Genomic DNA, 17,922 nt, shown 5'->3' on the forward strand with positions numbered 1-17,922 from the left:
AAAAAAAGAAAAAAAAAGTTAGACAAATTATGGCATAACCTTTCAACAGAAAAAGATAATTACAAGGGTATTTATAAGGGGTATAAAATAACATCTGACATATTTATGTCATTATGTTACATGCAAAGAAACAGGATTCACAAATTAAATATGCCGCATGTTTTCAATAATATTAAAAATTAAGCATTATTTTAAGTAATATGACAGCAAAAGGCAATATGGCAAAAATATCAAATGGTTTACAATCTTTTCTAATTTTTTATCTTTAAAATGTTTTCTTTAATGAGAATATATTTACCCTTATAATGAAGAAAACCAAAAGGAGGAAACCTTTAGAAATATTTTACTCTTGAAAAATAAGCTATAAATTCAGTAACTACTACATGTTACAAGATTAGAATGTTCTGGTCCATAGGAATAAGTACTGGAAAATGGAAATCTGTGTATCTACAGAAATGCCTGGGGAAGACATTCTGATTATAGTGACAAAACCCAGTTTATCTAAGGCAGAACTATCTTATCCCTAGGTTGGTGAAAGAACTCATACAAAGCAATATTTCACTGATATAAGTATCCTTCTGACAATGTTTAATTCCCTGTTTCTAAGATACCAAGAAACGTTCTAAGCCCTCATCTGTCTCCTGAATGAGTTTATTTATTTATTTTTTTGTCTTTTTAAGGCCAGATCCAAGTCGCATCTGCGAGCTACACCACAGCTCATGGCAATGCCGGATCCTTAACCCACTGAGTGAGGCCAGGGATCGAACCCGCAACCTCATGGTTCCTAGTTGGATTCATTTCCACTGTGCCATGATGGGAACTCCTGAGTGAGTTTACTTAAGAGGAAAAGGGTTATAGGTGGCTAGCCCAAATAATAGAGCCAGGTCTATGAGCCACTGAGAATGAATGGTCAGCTTGATATCTGCACCCACTCTTTCATCCGAGCGAGACAGTTACACAGATAAGTTACTCTGGCTGAATCCATAACATCAGACTGATGAACTTGCAAAGCTGGGGACCATATACCCTTCTATTACAATTACAGCATAATATAAACGAGCAGGCAAAAGCTGCAAAAATTCTCAACACCATCACGTTATTACTAGTTGTAGAAATAGAGACAGGTTTTCAGTTCATGCCAATTGTATCCTGAGCCTCTATGGTCTGGTTTTCCTGAATGCTGTGTGGGGGCCCTGGGAAGTTCCTACTCACCGATGCTTTGTCCATCATCCCAGAATATCTGACCGTCAGCTCTCCCATTGCTATCCAAAGCAACAATCAATCCCATAAATTTCTGTCGACTGTGGAAAAAAAAAGAGTTATTTTTCTCTAGATTGTAGGAACGAAGGACAGCTTTTGTTGTAATATTAGTAATCCAGAAAAAAAAGCACATGCATTAAAAATGCACATAAAATTCCAAAAAATAGGTAAAATGAGATACAATTCAACATACTTAAGAGATAAAAGAATAAAACCTTTATATTTTAATGAAACATTCAATATAACTTTTAACTTTCAAAAATCAAATACAAGCTACTTCTTTAGCAAGAAGACTGCCCTCCTTTAGTAGCTTCCAGAATGCTACAGAATAAAATGCCATGTACTTATCCTGCATTCACAGTCCTCCATGGCCTGATAACTGGCTTGAATTTTATTTATTTTATCCCTCTCCCTCATCAGTGCACCTGTTAAATGATGCTCGACTATCCCCCAAATCCAACTCATTGTTCACCCTGAGTTCTTTAATCTTCCCTGAATGGCTCTTTCTGTTGTCTTCATACATTCAAGTTCTATTTATTATTCAAGACTCAATTCATGGTTTCTTTTTTTTTTTTTTTGCCTTTTCTTGAGCTGCTCCTGCGGCATATGGAGGTTCTTAGGCTAGGGGTCTAATCGGAGCTGTAGCCACCGGACTACGCCAGAGCCACAGCAACGTGGGATCCGAGCCGAGTCTGTGACCCACACCACAGCTCACGGCAATGCCAAATCCCTAACCCACTGAGCAAGGCCAGGGATGGAACCCGCAACCTCATGGTTCCTAGTCAGATTCATTAACCACTGTGCCATGATGGGAACTCCTGGTTTCTTTTTTTTTTAATATCATTAATTACTTATATTGCATTACAGGGCTGCACTGGCAGCATATGGACTTTGCCAGCCTAGGCGTCCAATGGGAGCTACAGCTATCGGCCTACGCCACAGCCACAGCAATGCAGGATCCGAGCCTCCTCTGTGACCTACACCAGAGTTCACGGCATGGCCAGATCCTTAAACCACTGAGCAAGGCCAGGGATCGAACCCACAACCTCCTGGTTCCTAGTTGGATTCGTTTCTGTTGCGCCAGGATAGGAACGCCGAGCTCAGGTTTTTAATAAAACCATGCTTTACACAAGGCTGAAAGTTAACTTCCCTCCTTTTGAGTTGTTACTGTTCTTGTCATGTGTCTTTTTTTTTTTCTTTTTAGGTCTGCACCCATGGCCTATGGAGGTTCCCAGGCTAGGGGTCAAATCAGAGCTGCAGCTGCCAGCCTACACCACAGCTACAGCAACGCCAGGTCCGAGCCACGTCTGTGACCTACACCACAGCTCAAGGCAATGCTGGATCCTTAACCCACTGAGCGAGGCCAGGGATGGAACCTGCATCCTCATGGATACTACTCAGATCCATTTCCACTGAGTCATGACGGGAACTCCATGTGTATGTCTCTCCTGATATAACGTGTTCTCTTTAATTAATGTGTGTGTGTGTTTTACATATGTATAAATCTCTCCTTGAGTCCACCAAAGTAGACCTGGGAATGAGTACTCAAACCTTGGGTAGACATAACAAATCTAAGATGTCCCAGTTTTAAAAAAATAATGTGAAAGAGGGGTTAATAGATGCAGACGACTGCCTTTGGAGTGGATGAGCAATGAGATCCTGCTGTGTAGCACTGAGAACTATGTCTGGTCACTTATGATGGAGCACAATAATGGGAGAAAAAAGAATGTATACATGTATGTGTGACTGGGTCACCATACTATACAGTAGGAAAAAAAATAATGTATTGGGGAAATAAAATTTAAAAAAAAAGAGGTACATGCTGCTATCCTCAGCAAAACTTTTGCCCTGAGGCTCTGACACAGGGCTACAGAGAAAAGATCTCCCCGAGGCCAACGTCAGGAACTCCTTCTCTCCCAGACCCCACCCAGAAGGCACTGATGGACTCGAATCCGGGGAAGTGTCCCTAGTTAGTTTATTTATCCCCAGAGCCTCTGTTGAGGCTGCCTCGTTATGGCCAAGCGAGGCCACCAAGCGCTGCGTCTCTTCCTTACCTGGAGAAGGTGTTCATCGCAGGTTCCTGCCAGGGCAGGATGTAGCCTCCTCTGATATGAAGGTTGATATGGTCAAGGGGAGCCGCCAGGATTTTCCACTCACCTGGCGATTCACTGCCAGATTCCTAGAAGGGAGAATACAGGCAAGGAATGATTTCTAAAAAAAAAAAAAAGACAAAATGAATCCATGCCTTATGACAAGTCTGTCCTTTCTAAGGAAGTATGTTGGAAAGTCAGCAAAACACTGCAAATCTAAGGAGAAAAATCTGATTTTCAGCTTTGCTAAAATCTCAGGAAATTTAGTCTTTTCTCTGTATTCTCCAGGAAAGGTGGGGGTTGGCAAGAGTCAGTGTACCATGGCTGACTATTTATAGATTTATGGATAAATGCTTTTATGGATATTTAATTTAAGCAAACTTAGCATGGCCAAAAGGTTAGAAATTACTGCCTTAGAAAATATGTGCCTAGGAGCTCCTGTCGTGGCTCAGTAGTTAGCGAACCTGGCTAGTATCCATGAGGATGTGGGTTTGATCCCTGGCCTCGCTCAGTGGGTTAAGGATCCAGTGTTGCTGTGGCATAGGCTGGCAGCAGTAGCTCCGATTTGAGCCCTAGCCTGGGAACCTCCATATGCCGCAGGTGTGGACCTAAAAAGACAAAACATATATATATATATGTGCCTAGAAGTCAGGAAAAGGTTCTAGCCACCTCTCTCCAGCTATGTGGACCAATCTGGTTCTTGACAAAATATTTCAGTTCTTACCGTGCTATAGTCATACCAACGGGCTCTGGGAAAATAAGCAAGGATCTGAAAAGTGTTCTGAAACATAAAATCAACATGTCATGATGAATATTCCGATAATTTAAATTTTTGAAGTTCTTCCTATATAATTAGCATTAAAAAGGGGATTTGATTAATGATTTTAAGAGTTTAAAAGGTCATGTTGAGAAAGATCCTGGGAAATTATTTTTTAAACACACAGAAAAGGTAAAATTTTTTAAAAAGGTAGATTTTTGTGAGGATGCAAGGTGACAAGACACTAAAATGGGAATCAGTTGTGGCTGTAAAGTTTTCATTAATGGCGTCCTTTAAAAAGATAAGGATCTCCCTTAGAAGTTCTAGAAATGCATTTGCCTGAAAATAGCAAGCTGTGCAGGACAATTTGTAAAATGCCCTTCCTGTACTTTAGATTATGTGATGGGAGGGTTTTTGGTTTGTGATGGAAAACTCACACTTTCCAGAACAGGGCTGATCAAGATGGCAGGACCCAACATGAATTGCTGGTCTATGTCCCATGTTGTAGCATCCTTGGTAAACCTTTAAAAATAAACACGAAAATCTGGAGTTCCCATTGCGGCTCAGTGGCAAGGAACCCGACTAGTATCCATGAGGACAGAGATTCAATCCCTGGCCTCACTCAGTGGGTTAAGGATCCGGCGTTGCTGTGATCTGTGGTGTAGGTCGCAGAAGCGGCTCAGATCTGTGGTGGCTGTGGCTGTGGTGTAGGCTGGCCGCTGTAGCTCCAATTCGACCCCTAGCCTGGGAACCTCCATATGCTGCAAGTACAGCCCTAAAAACATACATACATACGAAAATCTACCCCTACTGTTATGACAGTTGCAGAAGGTTATTCCTAAGACACCCCAGACTTGCTGCCTGGGGGACCCGGCTATACTCACTCATGGAGAAGGGGTCGGACAACAGTGCTGCCTTCAACGTGAGCTTTGTGCATCAGCGTGTAGAGGTAAGGCAGCAGGGCGTATCTGGTCTGGAGGACTTTTCTTGAGAACATCTCAAAGGTTGAGTTCCAGGCCACAGGATCTTGCCTCTATAAGAATAAAGGAGCATATGAAAGGCCACATTCTCTTTACTGAATTCTAGTGGAATCGGAAAAGGACCAGCAGGTGAGTTCCCACTGTAGCATGTGGAAATGAATCCAGCTAGTATCCATGAGGACACGGGTTCAATCCCTGGCCTCGCTCAGTGGGTTAAGGATCCGGCGTTGCAGGGAGCTGTGGCATAGACCAGCAGCTGCAGCTCCAAGTTGGACCCCTAGCCTGGGAACTTCCATATGCCATGGGTGTGCCCCTAAAAAGAAAGAAAAAATATATATAGAAAAAAAGGGAGAAAAAAGAAAACCAGCAGGCACACATTCTATATACGGGTTACTCACCCTTTCTCCCTTCATTTCTAGTCTCCTCCTTCCCTATATCTGGCACCTTCTAAACTAGAGCCTCTTGTTTCTTTCTCTTTACCATGGACTCCTCAGTACCCACAGGGGTCTGGCCTTCGCCCTGCACATGTGTAGACAGATGGATCTCTACACGGTACTGACATAACATAGAGATTTAAGTAAATACAAATGCATTCTTCTTAAAAGCAAAGGCAGACTCTTATTTTAGCCGTCTAGGGAGCCATAAACCCTTCTCTCCTTGTAGGCGCTAATTGCCCAAGAAGTGAGAAATAGTGTGTGTGTATTTTTTTTTTTTTTGTCTTTTCTAGGGCCACACCAGTGGCATATGGAGGTTCCCAGGCTAGCGGTCTAATGGGAGCTATAGCCGCCAGCCTACACCACAGCCATAGCAACGCGGGATCCTTAACCCACTGAGCAAGGCCAGGGATGGAACCCACAATCTCATCGTTTCTAGTCAGATTTGTTGACCACTGAGCCACGACGGGAACTCCAGAAACAGTATATTTGTGAAAATTGTTGGGAATTCTGGGGTTTTAAACTCGCTGAGTTTTCTACGAAATGGAGTTGCTGGGGATTTTTCGAATTTTTCTCAGCAAGTAACTATGATGACCTTGAGGGGTAAAAGGAAATTAGGATGTGAGAACACAGAGCACCTGCCATGTAATCTGCTTCCTCACCCTTGTCCCAAAAGTGTTGTGGTTCCTGGAAAATGGATAAAACGCCCCCAGCTGCATCCAGCGGACACACATCTCATATTCAGCATCTCCAAAGAACCCACAAATGTCTGCTCCTGTCTGAGAAGATGCAAAATCAGAGCATATTTTAGGGGGGGCTTTTGTGGGCTGCAGACACAGTGAAATCTGACTGGGTAAACAGCAAGGCCCCAATAGGACTTACATAAGAGACTCCAAAGAGACTGAACTCCATCATGCCTGCAAGGAGAAGACACAGCTGCGTTGGACACACGAGAGCAGCCCTTTGGGAGGGTAGGTTTGACCCAACTCTTCTGCACCAGCTTTGAAAGTGCTGGGCCATTCACGATGAAAATATCAAAAGATGGGTGTGGATTAAAACTCACAGCCACAGAGAACTCAGCTCCCGTGGATATCACCGACCCCATGGATGATGAGTAGACATAACCAGTGCTGCCGAAGCGCACACACCCCAGCCCCCTCCCCACCAGGTGAGGCCCCTGGGAATAAGCCCACGCACCGATGATAGATTTCCTCAGCTGGTCCCACGCTGCCGTGTTGTCGCCCAGCCAGTGTCCTGACCAGCGGCCAGAAGAGGGGAAGGTGGAGCGGGTGATGACGACTCCTCGCTGTCCGGTCACCTCCTGCACCGCTCTGCTCGGAGGGGAACGAGAAGGTGAATCTGAGAATGGCCATGGCGCTTTGTCACAGAGAGTAGCTTCAGCCTAGAGCATGAGGCGACAGTGGGGCTCCCTTTTACACCGGAGAGCGCTTCCCTAAAAGCATCTGCTATTTTAAAGTACTGCTAGGAATCCTAGTGAACTTCCCAGCCGGACAACTGGAAGTAGAGCATCACCTAAAAGGTGGATTTTTTTTTACTTTTAAAAAATGTCTAGGAGTTCCTGTTATGGTGCAGCAGCAAAGAATCTGACTAGGAGCTATGAGGTGGCGGGTTCGATCCCTGGCCTCGCTCAGTGGGTTGAGGATCCAGCGTTGCCGTGAGCTGTGGTGTAGGTCGCGTATGAGGCTCAGATCCTGCGTTGTTGTGGCTGTGGCGTCGACTGGCGGCTGTAGCTCTGATTCTACCCCAGCCTGGGAACCTCCGTATGCCGTAGGTGAGGCCCTAAAAAGAAAAAAAACAAAGTCTAATTAACCACCTGTCTCCATAGACCTAAGAGGAGGGGTGGGGTGAAGTATGGGGCAGATATTTATAGAACAGTATTTCCATCCCAGGCATTAACACAGGTCACGTTCACGTGGACTGGCTCACAACCTTGGCCTCCTTTTACTATGAGGAAACTGAGGCTCAAAGGGACAGACTGTCAGAGACGATCCGGCAGTCATGCTGTCACAGCAGGCAGATAGGTAGCTACGAGCAGAGAAGGGGGGCGTGAGGCCAGAGGTCAGGAAACCACACACCATCGCATCACGCAAACAGCAGGGTCCATGGGCAGACGAAGAAAAACAGGACCTTCCAAAATGACAGGAAGCCACACCTTTTGGGGTGATAAATGCCTTGGAGGCAGACGAAGAAAGGTGGAAAAGGGTGTACATCTCTAGCATCTAAAAGTAACCTGATGCTCATTATGCCCTCATTATAATGAAGATTTAAGAAATTATAATAAAATTAGTTATGCAGATAAGAAGTACCCATCATGCACAGATGCCATCACACTTAAAATAAAAGCTACATAAGGACGAAAATCCCTCCTCCCTTTGGGAAGGGGGAGCTGGAATGAAAATTAAGGAATACAACACTCCTGAAACCCCAACTTCCCAGTGAATATCCTGCGCTTGCAATTACCAGGCAGAGCAGCTGCTCGCCTCTCTGCCCGCCTCTCTTTAAGTGGTGTATTTCTGACTTAAATAAATCCTCAATGTTCTTTTTCAATTTCCATCTTGTTTCTGAATTATGAGACAAGAACCTAACCTTAACCTTACTTTTATTTGGATCCCAGGTGGCAGACCTGGGATCCAAATAAATATATATATGACAATAACTTTATTTTTTATTTTTTTTACTTTTTTTTTTTTTAGGTTTGCACTTGCAGCATATGGAAGTTGCCAGGCTAGGGGTCAAATTGGAGCTATAGCTGCCAGCCTACATCACAGCCACAGCAATGCTAGATCCAAGCCACATCTGAGATGTACACCACAGCTCACAACAACGCTGGATCCTTAACCCGCTGAGCGAGGCCAGGGATCGAACCTGTGTCCTCATGGATACAAGTGGAATTCATCTCCTCTACGCCACAACAGGAGCTCCCAACAACTCTTTTTTGGAGTATTACAGGCTTCAAGTTCCCTTCAAGGAGATTAAACCCCAAATCCACGTGTCACTGTCAGGCCCCTTTCCCACCTTGAGCATCCTGGTAGGGAAGGCAGGTCGCCCAACCTGTTCCCCAGGCAAATAAGGTATCTTGCCCAAGACCAAGCAGAAGATCAAACCGGGCCTCCACTCAGGTCCGCACTGTGGGGTATAAAGGCTACTACAGAGTGAGTCGGGCCTTCATTTCAACCTGCACATTTGTGAGTCCTCGCTCCCTCTCTGAAAGTGTACTTTTGCGTTAATTAATACGTAAAACGTCCACTGTTCCAGTGCTTTGCTACGGCGAGAAAGGGCCCAAGGACACTGCAATGTATCAGAGCCAAGGAAAGCATATCTAAGTACCTAATGAGGAGTTCCCGTCATGGTGCAGGGGAAACGAATCCGACTAGGAAGCATGAGGTTGTGAGTTCGATCTCTGGCCTCACTCAGTGGGTTAAGGATCTGGCATTGCTGTGAGCTGTGGTGTAGGTTGCAGATGCAGCTCGGATCTGGTGTTACTGTGATGTAGGCCAGTGGCTACAGCTCTGATTAGACCCGTAGCCTGGGAGCCTCCACATGCTGTGGGTGCAGCCCTAAAAAGACCAAAAAGAAAGAAAGAAAAGAACACGAAGTTACATGGGTCCATTTAATTACATGGAGCCACATATTACATGATCCCATTTTTATGAAATGTCCAGATTAGGCAAATCATATAGACATATAGACAGAAAGCAGATCAGTGGCTCCTGGGTATAGGGCTTCCTTTGGGGATGAAGAAAATGTTCTAAAATTTGACTGTGCTGACAGCTGAACATGAATATACTAAGTACAACCTAAATGCTCACCTCATGTTTTTACTGAGGGATATTTGACATTTAACATTGTGTATATTTAAGGTGTGAAACACATAAATTCAGTAACTTATGTACTGCAATACATTTGCCACTGTCGTGATAAACAGCACCTGCTCACCTTAAATAGGTGAAATTAGCAACCAACCGGATTAATCCACTTAAAGGTATTTTGGTTGCTAGGCAATTATGCCTGATATTTTGACAGGCATCATGTAAATACAAGCACCATGTATATATGACGAGGCAAAAGTACCAACGTGGAAAATGATCCTGCTGCCAGTGACAAAAACACACTCACTCGTAGGTGGGTCTGGTCTGGGACCAGCCATAGAGGCTGTGGACGTCGTAGTGCCGCACGGGGGAGCCGTCGGGCAGGATCTGCTGGCTCTCCATGCACAGCGTCTTGTTGCTCAGGCCCCCGTCCCTGGACTCCAAATCTGAGGAGGAGATGCTGAGTTACTTCCTGAAAAACTTCATTTGCTCCGTCACTAGAAATGCCCATCGTCTTGGCATGTCTCTATTTCAATAGACAACCTTGTTACCAGTAACAGCTCCAGTGCCAAGAATTCTTTATCTAGAAAATCAGCGTCCTGTGGGTTTATAATTCCTGAAGGGTAAGAACAGGGTATGGAGACCAAAAGGCACCCTTCTTTTTCCCCAGCTCTTGACATGTATGGGGGGGGGGGCTCTCATAGCCTATTCCTGACACAATAAACCCCTCTGTTGTTGTAACTGTTTCTTCCACTAGATGGCAATATTCTCAAGGGAACAAACAGGTCTTACTTCAGTAACTGGTTTTGTTTGTTTTGATTTTTAGGGCCACACTTGAGGCATATGTGGGTTCCCAGGCTAGGAGTCTAACTGGAGCTACAGCTGCCAGCCTACGCCACAGCAACGCCAGATCTGAGCCATGTCTGCTACCTACACCACAGCTCACGGCAACGCCGGATCCTTAACCCACTGAGTGAGGCCAGGGATTGAACCCACAACCCCATGGTTCCTAGTCGGATTCGTTAACCACTGAGCCACGATGGGAACTCTCACTGTTTTAATGTTACTAAATCTTTCTGATTTGCCCGATACACAAATATTAAATTAAGGGTGGAAGGAGAAAAAGGAAGAAAGGAAGGAAGGAGGAAGTAAGAAAGGAGGGAGCGATGGGAAGTAAGGAAGGTCAGGGAGCAGTGCGAGGCACAGCAGTGACCTGCACGTCGAGAAACTTGGATCCCAGAGTCCATTCCGTAAATCACTGATAGGGTGTTTTGGATAAAATGAGTCCCTTCCTTCCCCAAATTTCTGTAAGGTGAAAGAGTTCAAGCTCCTAAGACACTTTCAGACCCAAGGTCCTGTGATTATCTATTTCTGTTTGCACCACAGGACAACCAGGGAATGCCTTTCATGACGTTTCTGTGAACCCGGGTGTGGACTCGATTTTCATCCTCTCAGCAAAAGAGCCTTTGTGTGTATGTGGTGTGTGTACGTGTGTGTATTTGGGGTGTATGTGTGCGGTGTGTGTATATGGGTGTATGGTATATGGATTTGTGTGTGGTGTGTGTGTGTGTGTGTGTGTGTGTGTGTGTGTGTAGGGGGCTGTCTGGAGTTTCAGCAATCAGTTCAGTCAGCCGTGTCATCAGACACACCATGTGCTTGATTTCTTTCACAGCACATCATGTTATTATTTCTCCATTTAATTATTTATTTATTGGCACTTATTCAAGGTTATTTTATTTGGGACTTTCCGTCATGTTTAAGACGTAAAGTTTCTTGTTTTCTTCCTCCAATATTAGCCTTTGCTTTGAAAATAAGAGGAAAATTTGCAGGGTTTTTGAGCAGGGAAGGAATTTGATGACATAATCATTTTACCTACACGGCATATAGGGTGGATTATTCAGCACTTCATCGCTGCAGCCCGTGACAGAGCCATCCACAAAGTTTGATGGTTCATTCATGTCCTGCAATGAGTTAGCAGAAAAGACTCCATGACGTAGGAGGCAGTGAGACCTTTGCCAGGGACGACACTGACCTCCCAGAGATGAGCTCAACCCCACGCCAGCTGCTTGCTTCACGGACTCTGGGTAATCTCAGACATTGACCCAAATGGATTCTAAAAATTCCTTTTGGTTTAAGAAGAGCATTAAACTCCTAGTTTACTTGGCATTTTCAGGCCTGTGATAATTGTTTCATGGAGGCAAAATGGTGAAATTATGTTGGAATCAACTTAAGAAAATCTCTTAATTCCTCTCCCCCATACAACAAGCCCATCTTTATTTTCCTATGCATGGACAACTTACGTGTGTGTGTGTGTGTGTGTTTAGGGCCACACCTGTGGCACATGGAGGTTCCCAGGCTAGGGGTCTAATCGGAGCTGTTGCCATGGGCCTATGTCACAGCCACAGCAATGCCAGGTCTGAGCCACATCTTCGACCTACACCACAGCTCACGGCAACACCAGATCCTCAACCCACTGAGCGAGGCCAGGGATCGAACCCACAACCTCACGGTTCCTAGTCGGATTCCCTTCCGCTGAGCCACAACGGGACCTCCAACATCAACTTACTTTTTAGCTGCGGTCCATGGTTACTATGACCTATTCCTTCTAAGTCCAGTAGCTTAGACTAATTCGCACATCAGCACAGACCCAACTTGAGGAGGAGTATCTTACAGTCTTAAAAAATTGTAGGTAACTCAGAAAGAAGTGGAAATCAAATACCACCTTGCAGCAATGCTGGATCCTTAACCTGCTGGGCGAGGCCAGGGACCAAACCCGTATCCTCACAGAGACAAAGTTGGGTCCTAATCTACTGAGCTACGACAGGAACTCTGCCTCCCCATGTTTTTTCGTTTTGTTTGCTTTTGCTTTTTAGGGCCGCACTCACGGCATATGGAGGTTCCCAGGCTAGGGGTCAAATTGGGCTACAGCTGCTGGCCAACGCCACAGCCACAGCAGTGCCATATCTGAGCCATGTCTGCTACCTATGCCACAGTTCATGACAATGCCAGATCCCCGACCCACTAAGTGAGGCCAGGGATCAAACCTGCATCCTCATGGATGCTAGTTGCATTTGTCTCCCCTGCACCACATTGGGAACTCCAGCCTCCTCATGTTTTGACTACTAATATTTCCAAAGAAGAGGCATGAAGGGTAACGTACAATCCACAATCCATCAAACTTCAAGCTCTTCTCTGGCTCGCGAGGGTTTCTGTAGAGTTCTTCTATTTCCTTCTTCCACCAGGCAGCCGTGCTGTTCCGCAAGAAGTCGGGAAAAGCCACATGGGCTCTGTACAGCTGTAAGGGTGACACAAACTCTGGTGAGGGGTCTCAGCCTATCTGGGAAGGGGAGTGTGGGGACTGGGAAGGGGTGATAAGCAGGTATTTGTACCAGCACTGCCCAATCAGTGCGTGACCCAAACTCGGGTCTGCAGCCTCTGGCTGCACAGTTTACTGTGGACACTAAGAGGTCAGGGAAGGAGATTTCATTCTCTGTTTTCCTGCAAGGTTATTCTTAAATCCCCATTAAACATGAGATGTGCTTTACAACTGGGCATTTTAATCATATGACCTGAAAAATTAACTGCTAGTGTCTAAACAATCAAACGCTAGAACACAAATGCTTTTTCTATACTGGCCAAATGAAGGTTATGGGCCACCCAGGGAAAAGTGAGCTGCAGTGTGGAGGGGATGCTGGATACCCAGACCAATGTGGCATTCAGAGCGGAGGTCAAGGCCATTTCGCCTTCTTTGCTTACGTTTTCTTTTTTTTTTTTTCTTTTTAGGGCTGCACTCAAGGCATATGGGGTTAAATCCGAGCTATAGCTGCTGGCCCATGCCACCATGCCACAGCCACAGCAACTTGGGATCTGAGCTGCGTCTGTGACCTACACCACAGCTCACAGCAACGCCAGATCCTCAACCCACTGAGCGAGGCCAGGAATCAAACTCACATCCTCATGGATAGGGTTGGATTTGTTTCCGCCGCGCCGGGATGAGAACTCCCTACGCTTTCCCTTATATGTAGATAATTCATTAAAAACTAGCCTGTTCATAGCCTCTCCGGTGAAAATACCCTAGACTTTGCCGAATGTTACTGTTCAGACAACATCAAATTCAAACGCAACACAACCCATTAAGGCTGCACGTGTGAAGGGAGGACTTAAGAGGTCCTCCTGCACATCTCCAGCTTAGTTTCGTGTGGAGCTTCCATTTAAGGATCCTTTTCTGCCCCCCCAAATTACCAGCTGACAAGTACCTTCCGCTCAGAACTACCGAACCCAACACCAGGATAAATCTCAGAAACATCCAGATGTTTAAGGCCATGTAGACAAAAATCTGTAACTGTACCTTCACCTGAGTGTCAGGGTCAAGGGACCCATCCACATTTACATTAGGCAGGTCTGGCCAAACCTAGAGAAAAAGAGGAAAAATCAAAACCTTTAAAAGGCATTGCGCACAGACCGTGAGGTGTTTCTCACGCTAGACTCCAACGACATGCATCTCCATACAATTCTGGGCGATATCTGCCAGTAATAAAATTGCCGAGTTTGAATGTACGAAATTCTGTTAAGTGAAAATAGGCTGGGATCACAACTCATTCCATAAATTTTTTAAATTTTATTTTTAAACTTATTTTTTGTCTTTTTAGGGCCGTACTCAGGCATATGGAGGTTCCCAGGTTAGGGGTCCAATCAGAGCTGCAGCTGCCAGCCTATGACACAGCCACAGCTACAGCAACGCCAGATCCGAGCCACGTCTGTGACCTACACCACAGCTCAAGGCAATGCTGGATCCTTAACCCACTGAGGGAGGCCAGGGATTGAACCTGCACCGTCATGGATACTAGTCGGGTTCGTTAACTGCTGAGCCACAAGGGGAACTCCTAAAATTTTATTTTTGAATGTCATGATTGACTAAACCCATTTGAAACACACCCTTTGAATAATCACCTTGCAAATGATTATTCAGTTCTCACTGCTATCTGTCATAGACTTATAACCAGATTCCTCTTATGAAAAATAAATGTTAAGTCTGAATTTAAAGGAATAAGATTGACTTCCATTCACAAGCTGTAAACTTAGTCTCAGTGCTTTTAAGCAGTACCATGAGTTTCTGGGGACCCCAAGTATATGCATCATTAAAAATGCCATAGGAGTTCTCATTGTGGGGCAGCGGACACAAATCCAACTAGGAACTATGAAGTTGTGGGTTCGATCCCTGGCCTTGCTCAGTGGGTTAACGATCTGGCGTTGCCATGAGCTGTGGTGTAGGTCGCAGACGAGGCTCGGATCTGGCATTGCTGTGGCTCTGATGCAGGCCGGTGGCTACAGCTGTGATTCGACCTCTAGCCTGGGAACCTCCATGTGCTGTGGGTGTGGCCCTAAAAAGGACAAAAGAAAGAGAAAAAAAAATGCCATAGTATCAACCAATTTCATCTATAATTAGAAGGACATTAACTATATACATTGATTAAATGAGCATTTAATATATGCTAGGCACTCTTCTATGGTCTGTATCTACTGAGATTTAAGTAGGAAATAGTCCTTATTTTCTAATTCACGTATGGAACATAACGAGCTAAGTTGTGTGCAATACTCTTTGAGGGCAATGATACAGAAAAGGGAGAAAAAAGCTAGTCTTTGCTTTCTAAGGGGGACTATTTTTTTTTATTTATTTATTTTTAATCTTTTTTGTTAAGGCTGCACCCGCAGCATATGGAAGTTCCCAAGCTAGGAGCTGAATCAGAGCTACGGTCGCTGGCCTATGCCACAGCCACAGCAACACCAGATCCAAGCTGCATCTGTGACCTACACCACAGTTCATGGCAATGCTGGATCCTTAACCCACTGAGCGAGGCCAGAGATTGAACCTGCGTCCTCATGGATGGCAGTCAGATTCTTTAACTGCTGAGCCATGATGGGAACTCCTAAGGGGGACTATTGAAGTTGGTCTTGAAGGGCAGATATTACTGGGGTAAGCTGGGGAGGAAGCATTCAAAGGCACAGTGAGCACCACAGGTGCCCAGGGCAAGGGGAAGTGACATGGGATTATTACGGAGCAGTTCGATTCTGGCTAAGAGCTACTGTCACCTGGAGTCAGGAAGTTCACTTAAAATCTTGTTGCTATGAATCAAACCATGAGGATAAGGATTGAGGCCACACAAGGGAATTAAAGGAGATAAGAGGAAAATAATCGATGGCATGTAGTGATTTAGTTAGATGTTGATTAAGCTTCCTGGGTCAAAGATGAGAGTGAGTGACTGGGAGACAGATTGCCGAGCCATTCCCGAAAGGAGTCTTCATGTTTGTTAAATGACCAGCTGGGAAACATGAGGGTGGGGTGTTGGAAAACTTCCAGACGATAAACAGAGCTTACTGATTTCTTAGAGGATTAGGCCTGAAACCTTGGTCTTATTCATATTTATCGAGCTAAAAAGCAACAGATTTCTACTTATTCATAACTTACATATACATGTGTGTATGTGTGTATATATATATATGTGTGTGTGCGTATACATATATATACATATATATATATTTATTTTATATACATATATTTTTGGCCGCACCTGTGGCATATGGAAGTTCCCAGGCCTGCGATCAAATCCAAGCTGCGACCTAGGCCACAGCAGCAGCAATGCTGGATAGCCTACCCACCGCACAGGGCCAGGGATCGAATTGGTGACTCCACAGAGATAAGCAGGATCAATAACCCACTGCGTCACGGCAGGAACTCCAAATTACTCCCTATATTTTACCAAGATTTACTAAAAGCCTCTTTTATCTTACATGTATGTGTGTATGTATCTATTTTGGCTACAACCATGACATGCGGAAGCTCTTGGGCCAGGGATCGAACATGAGCCGCAGCCGGGACGATACTGAATCCTAAACCACTAGGCAACCAGAGAACTCCCAAGAACATCTTTTTTTTTGTCTTTTCTATGGCCACACTCACAGCATATGGAGGTTCCCAGGCTAGGGGTCTCATCGGAGCTGTAGACGCCGGCCTACGCCAGAGCCACAGCAACGCAGGATCCGAGCCGTGTCTGTGACCTACACCACAGCTCATGGCAACGCTGGATCCTTAACCCACTGAGCAAGGCCAGGAATTGAACCCACAGCCTCATGGTTCCTAGTCGGATTCGTTAACCACTGTGCCATGATGGGAACTCCCCAAGAGCCTCTTTTAATCAAGACATTGTGATGCTGATTAATTACAGGCCCCTAAGCCTTACCTTTCCCCAGACAATATCACTGTTGTCTGGCCATTTGATGAATACATTGTTTTCCTGCCCTCTGGTGAATGTGAGATACTGGGTCTCATTGCCAGAAATGGCTGGATCCTGCAATGAAAGGGTTTAGAACAGCAAGCATGAGAAAAACCTCCCCACAAAAAGTCCCCTAAATTTTTTAACAATTCACAGTGCAGAAAAAATGGTGAAGCTCAGTATCTCTCTCTCACACACACACACACACACACACACACACACACACACACACACCCACCCACCCACCCACAGACAAATGAGAGATCAATTAATATGTTGATGTCTATAACATTCTTGAGGAAAACAATTCCTGGTTATATAGCAGCATAATAAGACATTACCCTGAAGTGGAAAAAGGCAATTTATTGTGTTTTCACAGGGTCATAGCAATATTCCTTAGGAGTGTGAAACTATCTTTTCTATTCTGTGGCCCAACTTGTCTGTGTCTAAAGTGACATTCTCTGTTCACCCCATCCCACACGTGCCCCCACTACTCTCCATAAAACATCCTATTTCATAACTATCATCACTCTCTATCTGATAATATCTTTTTTGGAAGGGGGAATTTTTGTTTTGTGTTTTTAATATAAATTTTTGAATAGCTTAATCCCCATCTGTCCCACAAAAATCTGATACTAAAAAAAAATACTAAAAAATACTAAAAAAATACTAAATCTGATACTAAAAAAAATACTAAAATACTAAATGAGTACTAAAAATACTAAAATACTAAAAATACTTAAAAAAAATACTAGAAAAGCTTGAAAATGGCTTATGCATCAGCCTATGAAATTATCTTTTTTAATATTTATTGGCTGTCTCCTTCCAACAGAATAAAATCCCTATAAGAAAAAGGATATTGTCTTCATTTATTTACATTATAAACATACACACACACACACCCCTTTTAGAACAGTGATTTCTGGAGTTCCCGTCATGGCTCAGCAAAAACAAATCTGACTAGGATCCATGAGGATGCAGGTTCAATCCCTGGCCTCACTCGGTGGGTTAAGGATCCAGCATTGCTGTGAGCTGTGATGTAGGTCAAAGGCGCAGCTCGGATCCTGCACTGCTGTGGCTGTGGCGTAGACCGGCGGCTACAGCTCCGATTTGATCCCTAGCCTGGGCACTTCACAGGACGCGAGTGTGGCCCTAAAAGAACAGTGATTTCCAAGGCCCGGTGTTTAATTAAGACTTGAACGAATGAATGGACAAAAGTGAGCAAATACCGCTATAACTTTTGGAAGCTGGAAGGGAGGACCATTTGCCGGCAATTATTTCTGTGTTTACCAGGATATAG

At 44.6% G+C, this 17,922-nt stretch overlaps 1 protein-coding gene across 1 annotated transcript in view; it reads right to left on the reverse strand.

The window, feature by feature from the left end:
• The window catches only part of MGAM2 (maltase-glucoamylase 2 (putative)), an 89,227-nt gene that overhangs the window by 11,346 nt on the left and 59,959 nt on the right, over nucleotides 1-17,922 (reverse strand). Inside the window, exons 33-45 of the mRNA XM_047763393.1 lie at nucleotides 16,590-16,697; nucleotides 13,700-13,762; nucleotides 12,512-12,646; nucleotides 11,228-11,312; nucleotides 9,659-9,797; nucleotides 6,719-6,852; nucleotides 6,404-6,438; nucleotides 6,184-6,300; nucleotides 4,992-5,140; nucleotides 4,545-4,629; nucleotides 4,075-4,131; nucleotides 3,315-3,439; nucleotides 1,213-1,301 (exon numbers count right to left, since the gene is read on the reverse strand). Of these exons, the coding sequence (XP_047619349.1) occupies nucleotides 1,213-1,301; nucleotides 3,315-3,439; nucleotides 4,075-4,131; nucleotides 4,545-4,629; nucleotides 4,992-5,140; nucleotides 6,184-6,300; nucleotides 6,404-6,438; nucleotides 6,719-6,852; nucleotides 9,659-9,797; nucleotides 11,228-11,312; nucleotides 12,512-12,646; nucleotides 13,700-13,762; nucleotides 16,590-16,697 (1,321 nt within the window). The remainder of the gene's footprint in view (nucleotides 1-1,212; nucleotides 1,302-3,314; nucleotides 3,440-4,074; nucleotides 4,132-4,544; nucleotides 4,630-4,991; nucleotides 5,141-6,183; nucleotides 6,301-6,403; nucleotides 6,439-6,718; nucleotides 6,853-9,658; nucleotides 9,798-11,227; nucleotides 11,313-12,511; nucleotides 12,647-13,699; nucleotides 13,763-16,589; nucleotides 16,698-17,922) is intronic.

The sequence above is a fragment of the Phacochoerus africanus genome, chromosome 16 (assembly GCF_016906955.1).
Source record: "Phacochoerus africanus isolate WHEZ1 chromosome 16, ROS_Pafr_v1, whole genome shotgun sequence".
Classification (NCBI taxonomy): Eukaryota; Metazoa; Chordata; class Mammalia; order Artiodactyla; family Suidae; genus Phacochoerus; species Phacochoerus africanus.